General features: G+C 38.2%; 1 protein-coding gene across 8 annotated transcripts in view; it reads left to right on the plus strand.

The window, feature by feature from the left end:
* The window catches only part of FRY (FRY microtubule binding protein), a 230,182-nt gene that overhangs the window by 70,109 nt on the left and 138,106 nt on the right, over positions 1–21,967 (plus strand). For 2 of the 8 annotated variants that reach the window (XM_057410410.1, XM_057410412.1), the window contains exon 1: positions 128–898. The exons of the other annotated variants lie outside the window; for them this stretch is intronic. In XM_057410410.1, coding sequence (XP_057266393.1) covers positions 829–898 — 70 coding nt within the window. In that variant the 5' untranslated portion in view covers positions 128–828. Of the gene's footprint in view, positions 1–127; positions 899–21,967 lie in introns of those variants that run through there. 8 annotated transcript variants of the gene reach the window in all.

The raw sequence follows: 21,967 nt of genomic DNA on the forward strand, positions 1-21,967 counted from the left end.
AAAGCAGAAGCAGCCAGGCTGAATGCCGTGATTTCAGTGCTCTGGAAGTGCTTTTCTTGTGCAACTGGCCTGAGGGAGAGCCTTTTTTTTCCCAGCGTCACTGCAATCAGATCTATGGGTGCAGCTCTGCTTTACCGCAGCATGATGCAGTTGTCTACGGTTCAGCATGCTCTTCTTGGAAACAGGCGGAAGGAGAGCAGCTGACCGGAGCATAAAGAGGATGTTCGTTAGAGGGTGGTTTTTTTCCCAAAGCTAAAGAGTACGTGTGAAATTCCTCCAGCTGCAGAAGAAACGGTTTCAGTGGGGCTTCAAGTTGATACTGGGTTCGCAAGAGGCGGTGCATAAGCTCCGGCTGTCAGCTTCTGGTGGAAAAAAAAGCTTCAGACAGGCAGACTGCATGTTATTAAAAGCACAGCTCAGACACCCTTCGGGAAGATACTCTAACTGTGCTTTATGGAACAAGTGCTGTGGCGCTGCATATGCCTTAACCGACCAGACGAAATTTGCCTGCTTGTGGAATGGAATAAATGAAAATACATACTGAGAGGGTGAGGGAATAAAATACTCTGCAAATAGAATTAAGTACAAGCCCCGGAGGAAGAGCAAAGGACAAAAATCTCATGGTGTTTTTTTTTTGTTGTTGTTGTTGAGCTGCTTTTTTTTCCATGAGCTTACCTACCATGAACGGAAGAAGTGGATCTGCGGAGACTTCATTTCCTCCTCTGACCCCTCGTTTACATCACTAACTGGTGACAGTCACATCTACATACATAGTACCTGCTACTTCAGCTGCTCAGAATTATAGAAGCCTCTTTGTATGCAGCAGACATGGCTAGCCAGCAGGATTCAGGCTTCTTTGAAATCAGTATCAAATATTTACTGAAATCCTGGAGCAATAGTGAGTAGCAGAAGAGTAATCTTTTCATATTACGCGTTGCTTGATAAATAGCTAGGATAACCTAAAGGATAATATCTTACCTTTCTGTATGTTTGTATTATAGAAACCAAATAATTTTTTGCTTTTGTCAACTCTAAAAATCAGAATGTCAGAGATTTAAATAGATTTCATTAACTGCAAAGGCTGTAATGGGATTATACTAGATTTTGCTTGATTGAATCCTGAAGTTAGGCTGTTTTCTGGCTCTCTCTAACAGTACATTGCAGGGAGTGCATTCCAAACAGCATTTCCTGCCTACATGTTTATTTGATTTGTCCAGACTCTATCTAAATATTTTTGAAAACGCTGTTTAAATATTTTTGAAAATGCTGTTTAATCACCAGGGTGTGGCATTGCTCAGAAGTTGATTTTTTCATTAATTGTGCACCAAGGACAGAAATATAATGATTGTACTTCAGGTCTGAAAGTCGTTATCTTAATGAGTTGAAAAGGAAAACATCAGTTGCTTATAGCTGCACTTCCCACCCGATGCTTAATTTCAGAATCTTATGCAATATTTCCATCCTTTAAGAATCCGTCTATTTATCTAATCCAGGCTGGGTTTTGCAGAATGTAAACAAATAGCATTTTAGTCTTCCTTGCTCTTTTCAGTATTGCTGGTCCTGATTTCCATTGCTGTTTAAATCAAATCAAACACTCTTCAGATTTTTCACATTATTATGTAATGAAGATTTCTTAGTAAAATCAGTGCTTGCAAATATATTCAAATTAGGTAAGCCATGGGATAACTCTGGCAGAAATATGCATGTTGATTTAAAATACATGAACAGTATATTCCTTTCCTATAGAAGCTTGTATTAAGAGTGCTAAATCTTTAAAATTAACTGGTTTTAAAAGATAGAACACAATGTCTCTGGAAAAATCCAACTTGGGTTACGAATGCAGTAAGGTTCTGATTATCCCACTATCTATAACTTAGGAACTTCTGCATAACAGGCTAGTTTTTTTAAATTCCATGGTAGAAAAAATTGCAAAATCTGCTTAATACAAAGCATGTGTCTAAATACCTGCAAAGAAATGAAAATAACACTGTATTAGATGTGTGACGTGCAAGACTTACCGTTATTAAATGATATCCATAGAAACTGTATTTTTCCAGGTCATCTGTAACCTCAGTAACACTGTAGTGCTTGGTTGAATCTGTTTTTCTACCACAAGTGTGAAGCCACCAGGGAATACTACTGTTACCTAAACAGTATTGCTTATCTGCCCTCCTTCCAGAATATTTAGTGCATATTCATTCAAATCAGTGATCCCACAAGAACTGGAAGAGAATTTTATAGTTTAGTTACCTTTTTGGACTAATGCTAATCAAATACTGAGAAGTGTGGATTGTGACAACACATATTTATTACAACCTAGCCACAGTTTATGACAGAAGAAAAACAAGTCACTTCATGGTATAGAAATCAAATCAGTTCTGGCGTGATTTTTGTAACAGACTACTGTAACTCTAAGAATAAGCAAAACTAGCACTTTAGAATATAAAAATAACTACATTATGGAATTAAATGTAACATTTTAATCTTTTCTTTTTCCTCTCCATTGAAGTATATTGAAAGTACTTCAAAATACCTAAGATATTTCTAGTCTGAAATTAGAAGTCCTTAAGTGAAACTTTGTTTTAGGAAAATGGAAATAGTATGTGGTAATTGCTATTTCTGACATTATTTTAGCTGATAAACAGACTTTCTACTGTATTTGAATAAACAGTAAGAGGAAATAAAATAAATTGACCAGGTTGACTTCAACTTGTTGCCAAGAATTTTATTTTTTTTTCTTCCAGTCTTGAAGGCTATGTTTATAAATCTGCGCTTATCCTTTTTACCTGAAAAACCTCCAGCTTGATAAGAAGACTAGGGAGTTCAAAAGACCTAGGGCTTTCTTCAGCTCTGCTATGTGATGGGTGGAGCAGAGGAAAACACTTCCCTTGCTTGAGAAACTGCTGGGAAGCTTGCACATGCATGCACAGGAACATGTTTTTCAGAAAATAGGTGCTGTGTCTGCATGCCCAAGAGCAGAAGTAAGCTATAAATTATACTGGGGCATTTACCTTGTAGAAAGAGTCTAACATATCTGTTTTAAAAGAAAAATAACATTGGGTCCTACAGTATATATTTTGTTTCAATAGTAATAGTGTTGAGGTGCTGTCCTTGTATGTAGCTGTAAATAACATTTATCCTTCCTGTGCTTTATAGTCCTAGCAAATCAAGGCCTTTCTATTGATCTGTGTTTTGGCTTACACAGGGCATTAACCTTTATTAATAGATTGCCAACGGCACCCATTGCCTATATCATACCAGGAAATATACCCAGTTATTCTACTTGCGATGACCATTTTCTCTGATTTTGCTGTCTAAGGTGTTTAAAAAATTGGCATTCTTGACATGCTGTTACAGAGCACTTGAAGAGGTGTTCACCTAGCATGTTGCTTACATTTTTAGGGTAGAAAACCATCTAAAAAGGCAGGCAATTTGTAGGTGCTGGAGTCAGTTCGTCTTAGGTACCTGTTAAGTACTGTAGTCAGGATGATGCAGTCAGTGGAGTGTTCTCAATGAGCATGCATTCCTAGGGGACAAAAAAGCCAAGTCACAGTCTGGCCTTTGCTTCATCCCTCCAAACTGAAAAACCTCAAAATACTCTTTTGTGCAGCTTCCCAAAAAGACTTTTGCTCTGCACATGTCTATAAGATACCGTGCAAGTCGTGCAGTTCTGGAAAATATTCCTGTAATGTTTCGGAGATGGGATCAGAATTGGGATTCACTAGTATTTTTGATCAGTGCTGCATTAGTCAACAACTGCAAATTCTGCGTTAGTCAAGAACTGTATTAATCATTTGCATTCTTTCTTTTTAAAATTCCTGCTAAAATGGTCATGGTGAGTAGTACTTACCTGGCTCACTAAGGTCAATTAGATTATAAGAATAAAATAGGGCTCACCAAAAGTAGGACAAGAGTCTTTTCCTCAGATTTGTTATGGAAGTATTGCAAAATACTTTTTGCAAATGAATACTTGTAATTAATTCAAAGAATAGCATATTAATACAAATGTTAAGGATTTTAATCTGCTCTTTCCCTAGACTGTTTTTACTTTTTGAATGAATCAGATATTTAGATTTATTCTGATTTTTTTTTAATGCATTTTTAAATTCACAGTTTAAAAACTAATCTGTATAGAAGGTTAAAAACCAAGCTACAAGAAACTTGGAGTATCATCAGTATAAACTGCAGGGAATTCTATAATAAATTCCTTTTTTTCTTTCTTCGCTGTTTCTAGATCAGATCAGCAATTAAGTTTATTGGAGAATAGGATTCTGTAGAAGAATCCAGGCAGCTCAGGTAGATGGCTCACTTGTGTTCTCACAAATCAGCTCTTACAAGGGCTGGTAGAAACTGCGTTTCATTGTCTCCCAGTTACTAGAGATAGATTTTTAAGGTGTCTTTTTGTATAATTGAGAGTGCACATTTTAGATAGTGAACATTTTAATTTTATTTGCCACTTCTCATAGAATGGACTTATCTTCAGGGCCTTATCTTAAGGATTGCACTTGTTTATCTACTTTAGAATGGCAAGTTGTGGTTGTTGTTTTTTTTTCCCATGGACTTGTATTTAATTCAGACTCAGAATAAGTTTTTTTTGGTATTAGGACTTTGAACTCTTTTGCCCTACTCGTACTTCCCTGTCTTCTTCCAAAGTAGTCACCCTCCGCATCAAAATCCTCCTATTGTCCTCCTCTTCAACTTTGTGCTGTCCAAAGGCCATTGCTCAATCCTCCTACTACACACTGGTCTCTTTTCTGTACTCCTGCATGCCCAGTCCCTGTAGCAGTGGCTAACCACTTGGTGTCTACTAGTGGTGGTAACATAGAGACAGCTTAATCCTGGGGGTACACAGGCACCCACATCAGCTATTGCTCATGTTGCTCAAACACAGAAGCATCCCACAGTGGTCCCAGAAGGACCTCTGGCTCCTCTGTGGCTTGCTGGTCACATATGGATCTGAGCACAGTGCTAGCATCAAAACAAGTTGTGTTGTCAGAAGAACATCATCAGGCATCAGAGAAACTTCTCAATGGCCCATATGAAGCCTGAGGGATTGCTGACTGCCAAGATGTCAGCCGTATTCTGTTCTGCTCTTGAAGACGTTTCTACTGTCAGGAACAGAAATGAGTGGAGGACATTTAGTCTTTCATTAAATGAAAGTAATATATTTAGCAATAAAAGTCAGCCTTCTTACAGAGACTATTCATGAAGTCCTGTGTCCATAAGCAATAAAAAGGGAAGGCTGGGGGCAGTTTCTTTGGTAAAAGTCTGCATTATGTCCAAGTTCTGTGGTGCACTGGTTTGATACTCTAATGAGATTGTTTTTTGTGCAGGAAGGTGATAACAGCTGTTTTGCAGGGGGTCACTTATCTGGAGGCAAGCATAGACCTGTTTACATCTGAACACACTAAGTACACCATGCTATCAAGACTTAGTGATTGCAGCAAGATAGCAATGAAGGAAAGAGGCTCCTTCGTGTTTCTGAGTGCCCACTTAAACATCTAACACATTCCCTGAACAAGAACTTGCTCTTCCCTGCCACCTCTCTCATTCCTACTCTTGCAGGCCCAAAGTGAGATGATTTCAAGAAGTGGATGTGCTACAAACTTACCCTGCAGGGAAGGGATCAGTTCTTCCCTGAGGCAAATGGGTGGCCTGCAGTTGGGGAAGGGATGTGGCATATGTCTGAGGTAAGGGCGAGAGCAGGCTGGCACTGACAGCGAAACAGCAGCCTGGGCTGGTGCCATGCTTGGACCTGTTCCTCTTGCCTGCTAACACACTTGCAGGAAGCTGGTCACTTCCACAGCCTCTGCCTTTGGGGAGCCCTGGGACAGAGGTTAGCATCTGCTCAGGCTTTGGCATGCAACTCTGCCTCGAACAAAGGATGATGTTAATCCGAGCTGTCTTGCAGCATGAAGGGAATTGATTGCTCTATCCATTGAGCCAGAAATTAGGGTGCTTAGTGTATTCTTCGGCTCTAAGTAGTCTGTGATTGTCAGCAGAAAAGTGACTTGTTTGATAGTAGTGACTGTTATCTCCCAGGACAGTTTTCTTTATATTTGTCTGCAGATCTGATCCTCTGATCCACAAAGCTGTGTAGGAAACACAGAGCAGTGTTTGGGCTGCTTGTGTTATGGTGGTACCCAATTTAGAACTTGCACTTTGACATGTTTCCTTGTAGAAGTAAGGGAAAGTGGAAGTTTTATGACCTAAGAACTCTTAAAAAAAGAATTTTTATTTATTTTGATGTTTGATACTCTGTTCAGGACCTTCCAGAATCATTTCTACCATATTAGGAGGAAAAAAAGGATGAAAGGATCAGAAATGCTTTATTGCAAAACTCAGTTTATTTACAGAATGAGTTTGCTTGTCGTTAAGATGTTTGAATTGTCGTAGTAAAAGTGTACAAATAGTTTGAATGTAATCTTAGTACATAAATTTTTGTGATAAAATTTCAGTCCTAATCTCTAAATTTAAGATAGTCTGTAAATTGGGCATAAACTAGATGTAGATAATCACTGGTAGATATTCCATAAAGTTCCAATAATTTTATATATGGTAAAACCAAAACTCTTCTGTTATACTATTAGTATCCACTCTGAGTGATGAATTTGTTATATCCTGGATTTTATCAAATTACCAGTAGTTTGGTTATTTTTCCAGTATAGCTAGCTACTGTTCAAAATGACCAGGGAAAGAATTAACAGTTTCCTCTATACATATGATATACTGCTGAATAAGCTGTGTATGTTATTTTTATGTGCATATATATATAAATTGTAAATATATGAAAGGGAATATATGGAAGTATAAAGGAAGTGATAATATACAGGTTACCTTAGGTGTATAAAATGTACAAAAATATCCAAAGCTTAGTAATGGAGGATATAACCAAAATTGCTACCTAACATGCCTTTTGTATTTTATTAATTTTTGATGGACTCATTAATAGTTGAAACCCTCTTCTCTGTATGCACTTGTGGATGGTTGGAAGCTGGCTCCACACCTCCAGAATTATGATTGCATGTGTCTGACCAGCTTTATTTTCTGTATTCATTCCTGAGCTTCTAAGCACTTACCAATATAAGTGCTCCAACACTTGCCATGTTAGCCCTAGAGGCTGAATTCCTGTGGGTGTTGAACCCTGACGTACTGAGTGCTGCCTTTGCGTCAGTCTTCACCAGCAAGGTACCTCTGGCCTATCTGACAGGTGCTGGAGTGCCCCTTGATATGGCAGGGGTAAGGTAGAATTTGTGCAAGTCCATAGTGCGGGAGCACAGCCCCTCTTCCTTGCAGGAACTGTTGAGAAGCCTGACAATTCCATACATATTTATGATCTTTTATGTATTGCAAATTACAGTCACATTCAAAACTGAGGGATGGTGAAGTTTTTCTGTTCCTGGTAGGATGGTGAAGTTTTTCTATTCCTAGCAGACAGCAGAGCTTGCTAAAACAAGCGGATAAGTGAAACACATCTGAGAAACACTGGTTTCCTAGTTTGCTCTCAGCCAAGCAGCAGTGGTTTCACTGACTTGTCAAATGCTGCTTGCTTTCTCCTCTGCGTGAAACACAGGGATCACCAATATTGACGTTTGTGCATGATATCAAGGTCACAGATGCAACTGGTGTTAGAGCTGCCAGAGAGAGTCAGCTCTGTCATGTCCCAGAAAGCAGATTTGGGGGAGCTTTTTAGGGCACTGGTTTGAAGAGAAGTCTGAGCGTTGTTTTGTAAATACTGTGGGATCTCTGTAGTGACAGGTATCACATGTCTCCAAGGGAATGTGTTGCTTGATTAGGTGGCTGTAGCCTTAGAGAAGTTTCACACACACAAAAAATGGGACCCTTTGAGAGACATGCTATACAATCTTTACCCTGAATACTTTCTATGCTTTCAGAAATCTGCTGTCATCAAATGTAGTACTAATCCCTACTAGTAGAGAGGCTGTTGTGGTTTTCACTAGTCAGTGAGGAGGCCAGAAATCGTGACTTGTGTACGGCCAGAATGTAAAGATGTTAGAAGGTTTGGCGTTAGAAAAAGACCAATCAAAAGAATGTAACAGATCTTGACTGTTATAGTTCTTGATTTTAATTATAAAATGATGGGTTTATAATGGTTATAAAAGATGGTTTTAGGTTTATTTTTAAAGGCTTGACTTTGAAAGACTCATTTGCATTCCTTTGAATCCTTAAGTAGTAGTACCTGGCTCAGCACAGAAGTCTGCCAAAGGTATTGTTTTGCAGGAATTCTCCTGTAATTAGGTGATCTTTATACTAACATTTTTTCCTAATTTCTAGCTTTCTAGCTCCTCTGTGTGTAACTTTGAAGAGACTGAACTTGTATGTGGAGTAAATTAAACCTCGAAGAGTGTCTATTTATCTATTTGTTTTGATACAGATTCCCTTGAATAACTTGTTGAATAGAATAAACACAAATTTATTTTTTTTACTGCATTTCTGATTGTCATTTATGAATGTCCTTAAACATCTGGATCAATTTGGCTTTTTAGTCAGAAGGACACCTGGACAGAATTCTAGCCAAAGTTCTTGCTTGAGAAGTGTGCAGAGTAGGTTTCTGCATATATTCACGGTAATATATTGTTGCATGTTATCAGAATGAGATTTATTCTGTGCATATTACAGAGTTGTCAGATGTTGAAAGTAGTCTAAGCTACCTGACATCAGGTTTTGCAATTAATTTCCATGTAACTGAAATTACATTTAGTCTGCTTTCCAATGGAACCAAAGCTTATACAGTCTGTGTGCCTTTTTTGAACATAGTGACCAAATTAAGAACAATTCAGAGAAGTGCAGAATTCTTAAAGATACCTAAGTCTCTACAGAATTTGCAAAATTGCACCCTTAGGTAGTGAAGAGGAAAGTCCATCCGTTGAAAAAATTGCAGCTTCCTGTCTTCTTAGACCTAAGGAAATCCTTGCTGTGACAGCCTTTGTAAATACCCCAGCTGTGAAACAAGCTTCAGTCACACCTTTGAGAGTGTTGCACATAAAACTCATAGTGTTGTTTATTTTGAAATATATTCACGAGATGCAAATTCAGATGCAAGAAAACTGCTGCAAATACCTTGCTTGCAATGGCCTACATTATAATAATATTCTTACAGGTCTTTCCCTCTTGGAGGTTTACAGACTCAAATTCTTTTAGCATTATTTACATTAATATGAAAGATGGAAGTATTACTTCTGTATTGCTATTCCTAGGCAACTTGAAACAGAAATTAACTGAGAAGCACAAGATTACACATGAAACCTGTGTTAGAGCTGGAAATGAAGCCCTATCTTCTATTTCTTTATTGGAAGAACCTTTCTTCCTTCACATTCTTGGTAGCCAGATGACACATTGTGAATCATGACTCAGCCAGTTATTATTTATAATGAGACTTTTAACTGGTGGTAAGTAGTAATTTTAAAATGGAAATATCCTTGGATTATTTTAAATCCCATGTTGCCAGTGATGCCTTAAATGAGGAGAAAATTACTTAGCTATAATTCTTTTTCTTTGAAGGCAGATGTTAGAAACAAATAATCTCACCACACCCTTTACCTGTGGGCCATCTGAACCAAAACTAGGTGGTTAGTTTGATTTTTGTTCTATTACTCACAGACAGGAGAATGTGGCAGAGCAACGTATGTATTCTTTAATGGGATGAGTGCTTGATCAAAAGCAATAACTCTCTGGGAACAAAATTTGGAAAGGATTGCTGTTGAAATACAAAAGTCATTGGGGAATGTAGTAAATTAAGCAAAGTCTGAGCTTGTCCATAGTGAATCTGTAACATTTGTGTCATAAAATTGAAGATGGAAAAATTTTGGAGGGGAAAGTGAAATTAAAAATTTTGATTGCTTTTACTGATTTGTCTGTCATGTATTCAAGCATTAAGGGACAGGACAGGTAAAAGTGCACGTTACAGGGAGCTGCAGACTTCTGTGGCAAGCAAAATAACTGGAATCATTGGAATTACTATTTTAATGAACTTTTAAAACTGTTGATATGTACAGGTTTGAATTTTATAAAAAGATAGATAGAAAAAAGGAGCATGATTGTTGATATGTATGTATTGCTGTGCCTACTCTTTTATGTGAATCCTCTCTTTTCTGTTGCTAGTAATTTTTCCTGAAATGGGGCCAAAGGCATCTTGAAAGGGGTGGATGAAGGGGTAGGGATGGGAGGAGGGATGGGGACAGGGCTGAAATGGCTGGAAGGATAAGCTGAGCAATTGTTGGTGGGCAAGGGGAACAGTGCATGGGAGTCTGGGACTGGAATGAGGAGTCTGAAGTGGGGAGAACACTGCCATGAGGAGACACCAGATTGCAGATACGGAGTAAGAGGAAAGCAGATGGGGAGATGGGGGAGGTGAGAGACAGAGAAATCCCCTCCCAGGCATGGAATGCAGTTCAGGAATCTTGATTTCCATCCTATATCCTTGCTTTATACCAAACATCTCCACCAAAGGGTATATGCCTTCCTTTGCCTTAGTGCCTGGATTAGGTGACAGAAAATGTTAAATGTTACCAGGTGAGGGGAGCATCAAGTGACTTGTATGTGCTGTTAGGATAACTGGGTCAATGGCTCATTTGGCATCAGATGAATCATACGTCCGCTATATTACCTTGCTTCTGAATGCCTGGCTCCAGTGGGGTAATGCAGCACACAGTGGAAAGCGCACAGATATACAAAGGCATACTCTTACCAGATTATTATTATTTTTATTATTTCTTGTGATGCAGTAGCAGATAACTTCCTCATGCATTTCTCCTCCACAGTATCACAGTATCACAGTATGCTAGAGATTGGAAGGGACCTCAAAAGATCATCTAGTCCAATCCCCCTGCCAGAGCAGGAACACCTAGATAATGTTACACAGGAATGTGTCCAGGTGGGTTTTGAATGTCTCCAGGGAAGGAGACTCCACAACCTCCCTGGGCAGCCTGTTCCAGTGTTCCGTCACCCTCACTGAGAAGAAGTTTCTTCTCAAGTTTAAGTGGAACCTCTTGTGTTCCAGTTTGTACCCATTACCCCTTGTCCTATCATTGTTTGCCACTGAGTAGAGCCTGGCTCCATCCTCGTGACACTCCCCCTTTATATATTTATAGACACTGATAAGGTCACCCCTCAGTCTCCTCTTCTCCAAACTATAGAGACCCAGCTCCCTCAGTCTTTCCTCATAAGGGAGATGCTCCACTCCCTTAATCATCTTTGTTGCCCTGCACTGGACTCTCTCCAGCAGGTCCCTGTCCTTCTTGAACTGAGGGGCCCAGAACTGGACACAATAGGTAGTATATTAGCCAATAATAAAAGCAAGTCTGTCCCAGGATCTCCCAAGGGAGTATGTCAAACAGATCTTGGGGCTTTTGGCAGAGTTCTCAGCTGAATGAAGAAACAGACCATGTATTTGGGTATTAGTGAATATTTGAGTGTCACTCAGCATACTTTCAAGCATAACCGCTTTAAGAGCAATGTGTTAAAAACTGACATGAGGCACTGTAAAGAAAATATACTTTCCAAAGGTTTGTTGTCACATTAGACTGAGCTAAACAGTTGGGCATGCAGGGATGGAGTCTAGGCTTTATTTTATTTTATGTCCTCATTAGGGATTTGGAAGGAGGTAAATAGCAAGTTGATGACATTAGTGATCATCCTTACATTAGCGTATATAAATATCAGCAAAGGAAAAGGAGGGAAAAAAATAAAAATAAGGGGTTGTTTAGAGTAGAAATCTGAAAATGTACCTGCCATGGGAATCTGTAAATGTCTTTCGAGATAGAATTAATTTTTGAAACATGAAAAATAAGACAGGCTACATTTTTAAACTGTAGTGTAAGGGACAGCTCTTCACCAGGAGAGGCGTAGGGTTGACTGTCTTCTGGACCTGCAGTGAGAGAAGGTCCATGCACATGCATAGCTGCACCTTGGCTAATTCCCAGCATTATTTTGCCCAAAGTGGAAATCCCAGAGAGCTCTGAGAACAGTAGTTAGAATAAGGGGTTTTTATTTATTTGAGGACAAGCAGTAGTTCATCAAGGAGTAACATGGAAGCATCACCCTACTGGCAAGTTCGAGATCTGTTTAAATTTATCATGTGCTTATGATATTAATAGATACTTAGAATGGCTGTCTGCCTAATATTAATACCATTCTTTCTAGTTCACCATAAAGTCTATTATTACTTTATGCAGTCATTTTCCTGTTACAAAAAGAAATCTATTCCCGCAAAGTAATGAGATAGTTTCTGCAAAGTTGCTGCCACGGATTTTTATCAAGCACTTTTCTCAATTAAGAACAAAAGGCTGTATAATATTAGTCAGATCTTCTTGCACAGCTAGCACATATCCCAGATACTTACGTACCAAATTTCAACCTTATTGGTAAATTCTCGTAAGCTTGCCTGGCTAGGACGTCATACGTTTTAAGGATTACATTTATATTATGGTAGTATCCTCAGGGCATGACTTCTTGTTATAAAGTTTTAGGTTTTTTATAATTTAAATTCAGAATTGACATTTCAAGTTGATTCAGTTCACAATTATTATGTTGGGCATGTTTACCCACTTTACAGAATTAGAGTTTGAAACATTTGGCTGGAAGGTTAGAATCTATACATTATGCTGAATATTATCTTCAATCATTAAACTTCTGATGACACAAATGATCACTGTTGCCACAAATGTTAATCTTTTTCAGTCTCTTTTTTTCTGTTTTGAATCATACACATCACAAGCTTTGCAGATTCAAATTATAGCTATGGTTTTCCATAAACTATACAAGAACTGGCATGGTGTCATGAAATTCTGATAAATATCTGCGTTGATAATTTAAGTAAGGTATACTGAGCAGTATTTTCAGAAGGGTGAGCATTGTCTTGACATGGGAGTATTTAACTGTTTACATCAGTGGAATTGGAGTTAGATTGATTTCATGTTTTTTTTTAAAAACTCATGAACTATATTTTAAAATTACTCTATTAAGATATTCCACATGAAGTTTTAGACTATACTTTTTTCAAGAACGAAAATGATCTTTTTACAGACTCATCAAAATGCAATGTATTACAATGTAATACAATTTTGTATACAAAATACAATGCAAATTTGAAAAAAAAACAGCACATAATACAATTTCCATCAGTCCTTACACCTGATGTTTGTAACTTCATCTATTGTAACTCACTGCTATGGCCTCATCTTTTCTGAAATAATACAGTATTACCGTATAGCTTTCAGCATTTCAGGATTCTTATCCACCTTTATCTTTAAGGATATATTTTAAACTAATTAATTAATTACATTGCATTTATGGTAGAGTTAGCTGCCACAGAATACCTCATTTGGTTGGTTCTGTCTGTGCTTTCCTGTCGGTCAGAGCAAAGTAACTCAGATGAGTTTGTGTCTACTGAGTAGCTAAGATGGCCAAGGGCATACGGGTTTTTGTACCTAAGTCAAACATTATGAGCCAGTGTGTGCATCTCACAGGCATGCCTGAGATCTGCCTAAACACATGAGCCAGGTAATCATGTTTCTTTCAAGAGTGACATTTCTCATCAGTCCTTCCACTTCCTCAGCTATGTTTCATTCTCTGTCATATGTCACATCTGATGCTCAAGTTCTCATCTGCCCAGCAGGTAAAATCTACTGAAGTGGGCCTGTGCACAAAGTGCTGAGTCCTCGAGTTTTCACTGTGCTTCCACCTAAAGAGAGGGTAGGGGGCAGTTAGCCTGGGTCTAGCTGCAGGAGAGCATCCATCCCTGTGGTTTTGGTTAAGTGCCTAGTATATGTGAAGGTTATATTTAACATACCCAGGGTCTTTAAAATAATCTGATTAACTGTAATCCTTTCACATTTTCATTTGTCTTATTTAAAGATGCTAAGAAAATGATATGCAACAAATATTACTGTTCAAAATGCAGCATTTGCTGTTGGTTAGAATGATGTAGAAGAAAATAAATTGGTGGAAGTGGGCATTTATTTTATTGGTCATTATCCTGGCATCTTTTTATCTCATGTGAAAGACTGATTAGTGGTTTGGTCTGGACTTGGTACATAAACAGCATAACTTGCAATTTATAGCATTTTAAAGTTCCTGTATGGTTTTTTGTGCAGCTGTTTCTTAGCGGTATTATTATCACAAGTATACACTTTGCCAAACCAGCAGTGTCTTTACTAATTGATTAACTAAGTGACAACTACTGATCTAGAGCCATGCTTGTATTTAAGTCACTGTACTTTCAGTTAGAGATTATTTCTTCAGATTTGTCAAACCTTGAACAAGCAGGACATGCGTAATCCTTACCTCCTTACCATTCCGGCCAGTAGGCAGAAAAATGAGTTACTCTCCAAGAAGGTGGGAGATGAGAGGTCAAAATCCTGAGGTTTAAGTAAGCATTCCAGGTGAGTTCGTTAGCCCTCAAGTTGTTACATAAAAAACAGTTACAGCCAAACTGAAAAGGACAGGAGCTGCTTCTTTGCTCTGTTTTGTACATCTGAAGCGGCCTGACAATGTGAAGTCCACGTGGGGATGTATCTAAGGTGGTGCTGGGCCCAGCTGGCTGTTGCGGATAGTGTTCTCAGCTGCTGCGTGACTCACCTGATCATTTGTGTCGGTTTTCTGGTTTCTGTTCCACAGGCCAGGTTTCAGCACCCAACTTCTCAACTGACTTCAGCCCTGAGTGAAAGTGTCTTGGAAATGCCAAGTCCCCGCAATGGCAATGGTCAGTTGAGAACTTACTGCAAATTTCAGTGCCTCTTTCTGTGTGTATATGGAAAGAAATGTCAATCCTGGTGTTTAAATTCCTAATTTATTAACAGCCTTATGTACCATTTAAATTACTTGAAGCTTGTGCTCCATATAGTTTTGTACATGCTTCCCTACTGACAAAGCCATTCATTATCATTGAGTTGCCATGGAGTACTGATCACATGGACCTGGGAATAATAACCCATTATGCTAATATAGCTTGTCATTGTGTTTGATGTGCAGTGATGTCCCATAACAACAGCTGATGCTTGTAACTAATACAATTTATGGTAAGATCACAGTTTATGGAACAGTGTGGCCAAACACTGCCTACTGTCTTTTCTTTGAATTACGTTTTTGATTCTATATATATTTACAAAATAATTTATACATTTTTTAGGTCAGTATAGTTCTAATTTCTTTCTCCAATGAGAATCAGGGAGTTTTAATAGAACAATTCTGGCCTATCTGCATACTGCTAGAAACATGTTTTTCTTCTGAGCTCCCCTGCTCCCTTGGAGCCTCAACGTTGTGTTATAAAGTTCTCTTTGGGACAGAGGCAGGATAATTTACTGAGTTTGGTGAACTTCTTATATGTCGCAAGAGAAGAAGGAAGACAATTATGTCTAATAGTTGGAATACATAATTCTGTAATGCATAGAGCATTACCACAGCCTTTCTTATACACCCAAGTATGAAACTGAATTTTATTTCAGACTGTGATGTTGTAGAAGGAGCAGGCCTTGAATTTTTGTATTGATTCAGCTTTGTTCTTAGCAGATCAGGCATTTGTTGGAGATCTGTAACATGCACTAAGGTCTGGTTTTAGGCTTTCCAGATTCTCAGGACAGTTCACGTTCATATGCATGTGAACATACTTCCAGTAATAGCATTTCAGCCATGGTTCTTACATGCTTCTCAGACAGTGGAACATGGCTTCCCAGGGGCATATTATTGCACTTCCAGAGAGCTTCACTTTTCTATGCAAGCATTCTCTTAAGGCAAAACACTGGTTTGTATGATTATCACTTCTACTTTATAAGGCATACTTATAAATTATTCTGGCAGTGTGTTTTTTCTTTAAAATATTCATTGAAAATCATATCATCCCAATAAGTTGCCTCCACTTCCATGACATCCTGAGGTGTATTCTACAAAACAACCCTTAAAATCAGCTTCTGTTTTAGCAAAGCATAATTGACAAGCAAACCATCATGGCAGGGAATTATTACATAAATCACAAAGATACTCTGGTCACACAAGTTATGTTTGTATCTGGATGTACAAAGAGAAATAAAGTACTGATAGGCATTCAGACTTCTGCTTCTTGATACTGTCAAGATTAGAGATAGAAGAATACTTCTTAGAATGTCTGTGTTGCACTTTACCAATGAAAGATTTTTCTCAGCAATGTTTTCTACTAATGTATTCAGCAAGTCATAAATTACACAACCAGAAAAAAACATTGTGTCATCCAGTCTGTTCTCCTCATAGGGCAGGCTTTATGCCTTCTCTGAATTGATTTCTGTTTGAACCAAAGCATGTCGTAAAAAATCTCAATTTAAACTTACCACTAATGGAAGAATCAGCACCAGCCTTAGCAGCATTCTGGTAGTTAATTTCCTTCCTTTTGTATTTAACTTCTTTAATGCATTTGTCTCGTTTAAAATTCCAGACAATGAACATTTCTGAATGAAGAGCTGTCTGTTAGCAAATTTCTGTTTCTCATGTTCATGCTGAGCAGGCATGGAATTCATTTCTCGTAACTTTCAGATACTAACTCTGTCATAGTCAAGCCTGGCTTTCCTGATAGCCAGTGGAGACAAATATGCACTTTAGGGTACAGTTCAGATGAGCTTCTGTAGACATGTTTATGAGGAGGTAATGAATCGCACCTTGGAAGTGCCTTAATACCTGTGTTGTCTTAAAAGGCAATTTGGGTTCAGTGGCTGCACGTTTTTCAAGTAGGTATTATAGGTGCAATAGGTGCAAATTCCTGTCATTAGGGGATATGATTAAAAGACCCTGTAACTTTCTCATGGTCAAACTAAACTAAGTTTTAAGGCAAGTTTTCCAGTCATTATGTGGTTGCCTTTGCTGACTGTTCTCTAGTTCATCAGCATCTTTCTCAAGTTGCAGACACCAGAATGGGACTGAGCATCCAGCAATGTTGCAGAGACACTGGCAGTGATGCATTAGAGCTTGCCTGCTTTTGCTTTTGTTTATCCTGCTTGAAAAGGCTCTCCATAGCTCTTCAGGTCACAAGAATAGCAGCCTGTTTTCAGTATATTAGTCATCCTGGTCTCAGGCCTTTTTTCACCACCAGTGCTTCACAGGAATAGAAAGCATGATTCTGTTTGTGTGGTGAGTGTTCTTTGTCTCTGGCTATGCACTTCTTCATAGGTTAGAATTAATATCTCACATATTCTTTGCTTACATTTAGTTTTCAAAATGCTGCTGAAAGTAGAGGGACCTTTTTGCTATTTTTTTTTTCTGTCAAATGCTCTTAATTTATGTTTTGCCTGTAAAACTTATAGAATTTTTTTTTTTCCATGTCATTGATAGTAAGGGTAAACAGTACAGGACCAAGAACTGGTCTCTGTACCTCCACTAGAAATACATTCATTAGAGGATGAATCTCCCTTAACCCATTTTAAGAAGTATCTGTCAGCTAGCTTTTAATCTATTTTTGTTGTGAACGTTATTTTTTTGGTTCTCATTTTACAGTTTGGTAAGATACCAGTCCAGCTGCCAAACAGAAATATAAGACTACACTTTTAACCTTATTAACCAAATTTATAGTCTCATAAAAAGATAGAGTTTGTTTAATAAAATCTACTTTCCATAAATCTATGCTTACAGTGTTATACCAGGTATACTTTGGTTCTTTGTTAATCAAATGCAGCCATTCCGGGATGAGTATCAGGTGTTGTGGTTGCCTGGATTGTCCTTGCTCACACTTTAAGATAAGATCACTTTAACATGATAAAATACTAGTTTTGTCAGGAATACTGAATTTTCCTTTGAATATCTGGTAAAGGAAATTTTTTTATTATTTACAAATGTAGTTAGGCTTTCCAGTTTTTCTAAGAAATTATTTTGTTTTCTCCATGTTTAAACTGTTTATTTGGAAAATCCAATGTTAATCTTAGGATTCTGTCTTTATAATTAAATGATGCAGAGTTTTAACTTTACAGGTACATGTTCCTCTCCAAACTTAATAGTATATTTCTGGCAGTCACTTACTCCAAAACATTTAGATATTTCAATATATGGATGCAGTTTTTTGTCATGGCCCACTGACCAGCATGAGAGCAATGTCCTGTCCATGTTGTGTTTGATATTTGCAACTGTCTGATCATGCAGAATGTCCCTTGGACAGCAGCTAAATGACATAGGCTTCACTCATCTATTCAAGTGAAAATTTTTTGGTAGGCATCTGTACTCAAGCCAAACTTTCAAAAACCTTCACTGAGCTCATGTGGATAGCAAAACTCATTATCTTGTCCCTGCTGGTTTTGTATTTCAGAGTCACCATGAGAAATATTTATCTCCTGGAGTCTGAGTCTAGCAAAGCTAGGTGTGTGGCTAAGAAATAAGTGAACTCCAGTTTCAAAGAAGGAGTTGTTAGTGTAATGTTAATAAAGGGTTATTAGGTACTACAGTCTCATAATGGCTGGTGGCTAATAAAAGATGAAACAGCATGTGTTGGGTTCTCTTCAAGCAAAAAGGACAAGTAGTGTTTAATTGAGCATAGAAGACAGACACTGTTGTGAGTGTGCTGCTGCATCCATTAATAAATAATAAGAATAATGATTCAATCAGACATAGAGTAAGGGATTGATAATGATAATTATTAATCCAGACGTTAGCAGCAAACATTTTTTTCTCATTTTTCTTTGTATAGATGTTACTTTCTATGCTTCAATGTAGAGGGAAACATGAATGAATGTCTAACTTATCCTCATATTAGTTTTTATTCACAGAAATCTCTCCCATGGTTTCATCATAGAAAGCTTCACAAAATTTAGTAAGTCTTCTTGGTCTGTGAAGGTTAAACTTGCCAGTTCACAGTGCCAGCTTGTGGCTTCGTTTACTCCTGGTATTGTTCCATTTTCCACTCACACGAGCAAGGGTATGTATCCTAACCAGTACATGCTGAAATGCACCACAATGCTCTTCAGTCTCTACGAAATGCTCTTTGAGAGTCTACAAACTTAGGAAAGTCATCTCTTACAACCTTGGATGCATATCTTTGTTGTTAGTTCTCCTTTGGTAATCTCTGACAAGTGATATGTACCTCCAGAAAGTGATTTATTCTGTTTTAAGATAAGCATCTAAGAAGGGTATGATGAATCACCTAGGAATGTCCAATCTAGATGGCTACATTAAATTCGATATTTGGCCTGTAGGTGTCTAAGTTTGAACCTTCTCCTAAAAGGCAGCCATTGCACAGATGAGGTGCATCATAAGATGAGGTCAAGAGAGCAACTACAGTTTTGAAAATTTTTCTTCAATATAACGCTGCACTTTGAATCATAGAATCAGCTAGATTTGAAAAGACTTTTAAGATCATCACATCCAGATGTAAACAGACAGAAGCAAAGCAAACCAAGGAATTCATTCACCACTTCTCATCACCAGGTATTCAGCCATCTCCAGGACAGCAGGGCTCCATCATGCATAATGCTTACTTGGGAAGACGACTGCCGATATTTCAAATGTCCCCCGCTTCCTTCTTCTTCCTCAGCTTTACGTGCTGAACATGACGCCTTTGCTCAGTTGGGGTCACTTGTCCTGGATGTGTCCCAACTTCTTGTGCACCCCCAGCTCGCTTGCTGGTGGGGTGATGTAAGGAGCAGAAGAGGCCTTGGCTCTGTGTAAGCACTGCTCAGCAACAGCTAAAACATCCCTGAATTATCAGCACTATTTCCAGCACAAATCCAAAACATAACCCATACCAGCTACTGTGAAGTGAATTAACTCTACTCAGCCAAAACCAGCATAGTAGGGAAGGAAGATGTGGGTCACATCCTCCCTGTTTGCTGGTCCCTCTTTTGGAAGTAACTATTACTTCTCTTTTGGGACCTTTTAACCTTGTGTTTCCTCGGCACTTTCCTAGGTTCCCTAAAAATAATTCTTCTGCTAACACCCATCAACCACAAAATGACAGGAATATCTTCATCTACCTGTTTCTGTGGAGGAAAGCAACCCCAAGAAAACATCTGTCTAAAAATCTTACAGGAAACTATTTTCTGATTGAATGAAACCAAAGTGCAGGGTAGCTTTTTCCTTAGTACATAAAAAAGTGTAAAAGAAGAGTATGAACATCTTTGCTTAAAATAAAATACTTTTTAAGTGCTATTTGAGCTCAAAGAAATTCTGTTTCAGAAATAAAACTTTTCAATGTTGTAATTAAAAAAAACCCACACCCAAACAAGCAGTTAATTTACTCATCTGGAAAAGATGATCTGAATGTATCTTCTCACATTTATTTGGGATTTTTTACTTTTGAAATAACTGGAAAAGATAACAAAACTTTTGAAGTTATATAGGAAAGATACCAAGATTTTGAAAGTATATTGTTAATCTCAAGTCAGCCTTCAAAGAAGCAGCATGTTATTACCATATAAAACACAGAAACTGAGAAGTATTTATGTTTTATTTGGATGATACCAGAAGCAACACAGAGATTTCCTTTAGTGAGAAGTCACTCCCAAACAGAGCACTTAAATGGCAGTTGACAGTTGTTTTGGGGTTGTTCACAAGGTTAATTAGCTTTTTTTTTTTTTCCAGTCTTTAATCTCATAATAAACCAAGCAAATTCCAAAATCAGCACAGCTGATAGTATTTGTTACATGTCTAGATTCCCACATATCTTCAGAACGGTGGCATAAGTAAACAAGAAGTAATGATCTAGAGGAAAGGGAGTAGAAAAATAAATGGTGAGGAAAGAAAATGGACAGGGAGGAGAATTGCTTTTCTGCCTCAGATGTCTTGTAAGGACCTGAGATAAGAACCTAGCAAACATTGTTAAGCTGCTCAACCCCTGCCCTGCAATTTAGGAGAAAAAGAGAGGGAAAGTCTACATCTTATGGGATCATAATTACTAGGAGCTTTGCCAAGTCAGTGAAAAAATCTTTAGAAAGTGGATGGACTTACATGACAGGATTTCCTGTTTGTTTGTTTTAGCAGTCATCGTTCTTGAATCCCTCTGCATTTGGAGAAACAATCTCTCGCAAGAGGAAAAAATGCGTTCTACCCATGGCTTTCCTCTGTGAGGTCTCGTATCAATTACCTTTCTCTTGCACAGAATTGCAGTGCGTATCTGAGGATTATGAAGCTTAGCACCTACCCGCCAGCAGCTAGGATTTGAGGGCCAGAAGGTTGCTAGTGGCTAATAAAGCCAAACCAACAGTTTTAACCTTTTGGAGGTACTAGGCTGAGCAAGATTCTTCACTTCAAAGCCACTAGGCACTTAACCACATCCATCTCAAATAAAACCTGACAGTGTGAGGACCATTTTCCTGTTCTAATGTTTCCCTGAGCTCAGGCAAAGATATCTGTATTAAACTGGTTATTTCCTAATGCAGTTCATCTCTAAAGGTGTCTGTTTCATAAGCTTCTCTGAGTGAAATAAGCATTTGAGCTCTTTGTACACGTGCAGAGAAGAGCATTCCCCACAAGTGGTATTTTAGCATCCATCAGCCCTACTGAGTGGCCATATACTTTCATGGATGCTGCATTTTGTTTCTAGCCTTCAGAGGACTGGATCTGGGACTTGTTCCGAGGCTCCATTCTGTTCCTTGTGTTCACCTAGAATTTACAGTCTCTTCTTGTGGTAAAAGGAATAGAAATTTGAAGGATTGCCCAGCCAAGTTTACAGGGGCTGGAACTGTCTTCTGTAGTTCAAGTATTCTGATAACAGTGAAATAAATATATCCAAACCTGGCAACAGCATTTTTTCACTAAGTCTTCAGACAGAAATAATTTAAAATATTGGTCTCATCTCAGTTAAATCTGTGACCAAATCCTGGATTGCCTTTAACACTGAAGATATCTCCTTCCTTTCTCTTCCCTGTGCCCTTTTACACAAATGACTCTCCTGAGGCATGTCTCTTTAAAGAGATGGAGGAATCTAAAATTTATAAATTAACCTTTTCTCCCTTACAGTTTCAGCATAATCAAGAGGTTTGAAGATTTCCATTTGGAAGAGCTT

This window comes from Pezoporus wallicus, unplaced genomic scaffold, assembly GCF_028554395.1.
Source record: "Pezoporus wallicus isolate ANWC-B61680 ecotype Strahan unplaced genomic scaffold, APGP_CSIRO_Pwel_v1 contig_1876, whole genome shotgun sequence".
NCBI lineage: Eukaryota > Metazoa > Chordata > Aves > Psittaciformes > Psittacidae > Pezoporus > Pezoporus wallicus.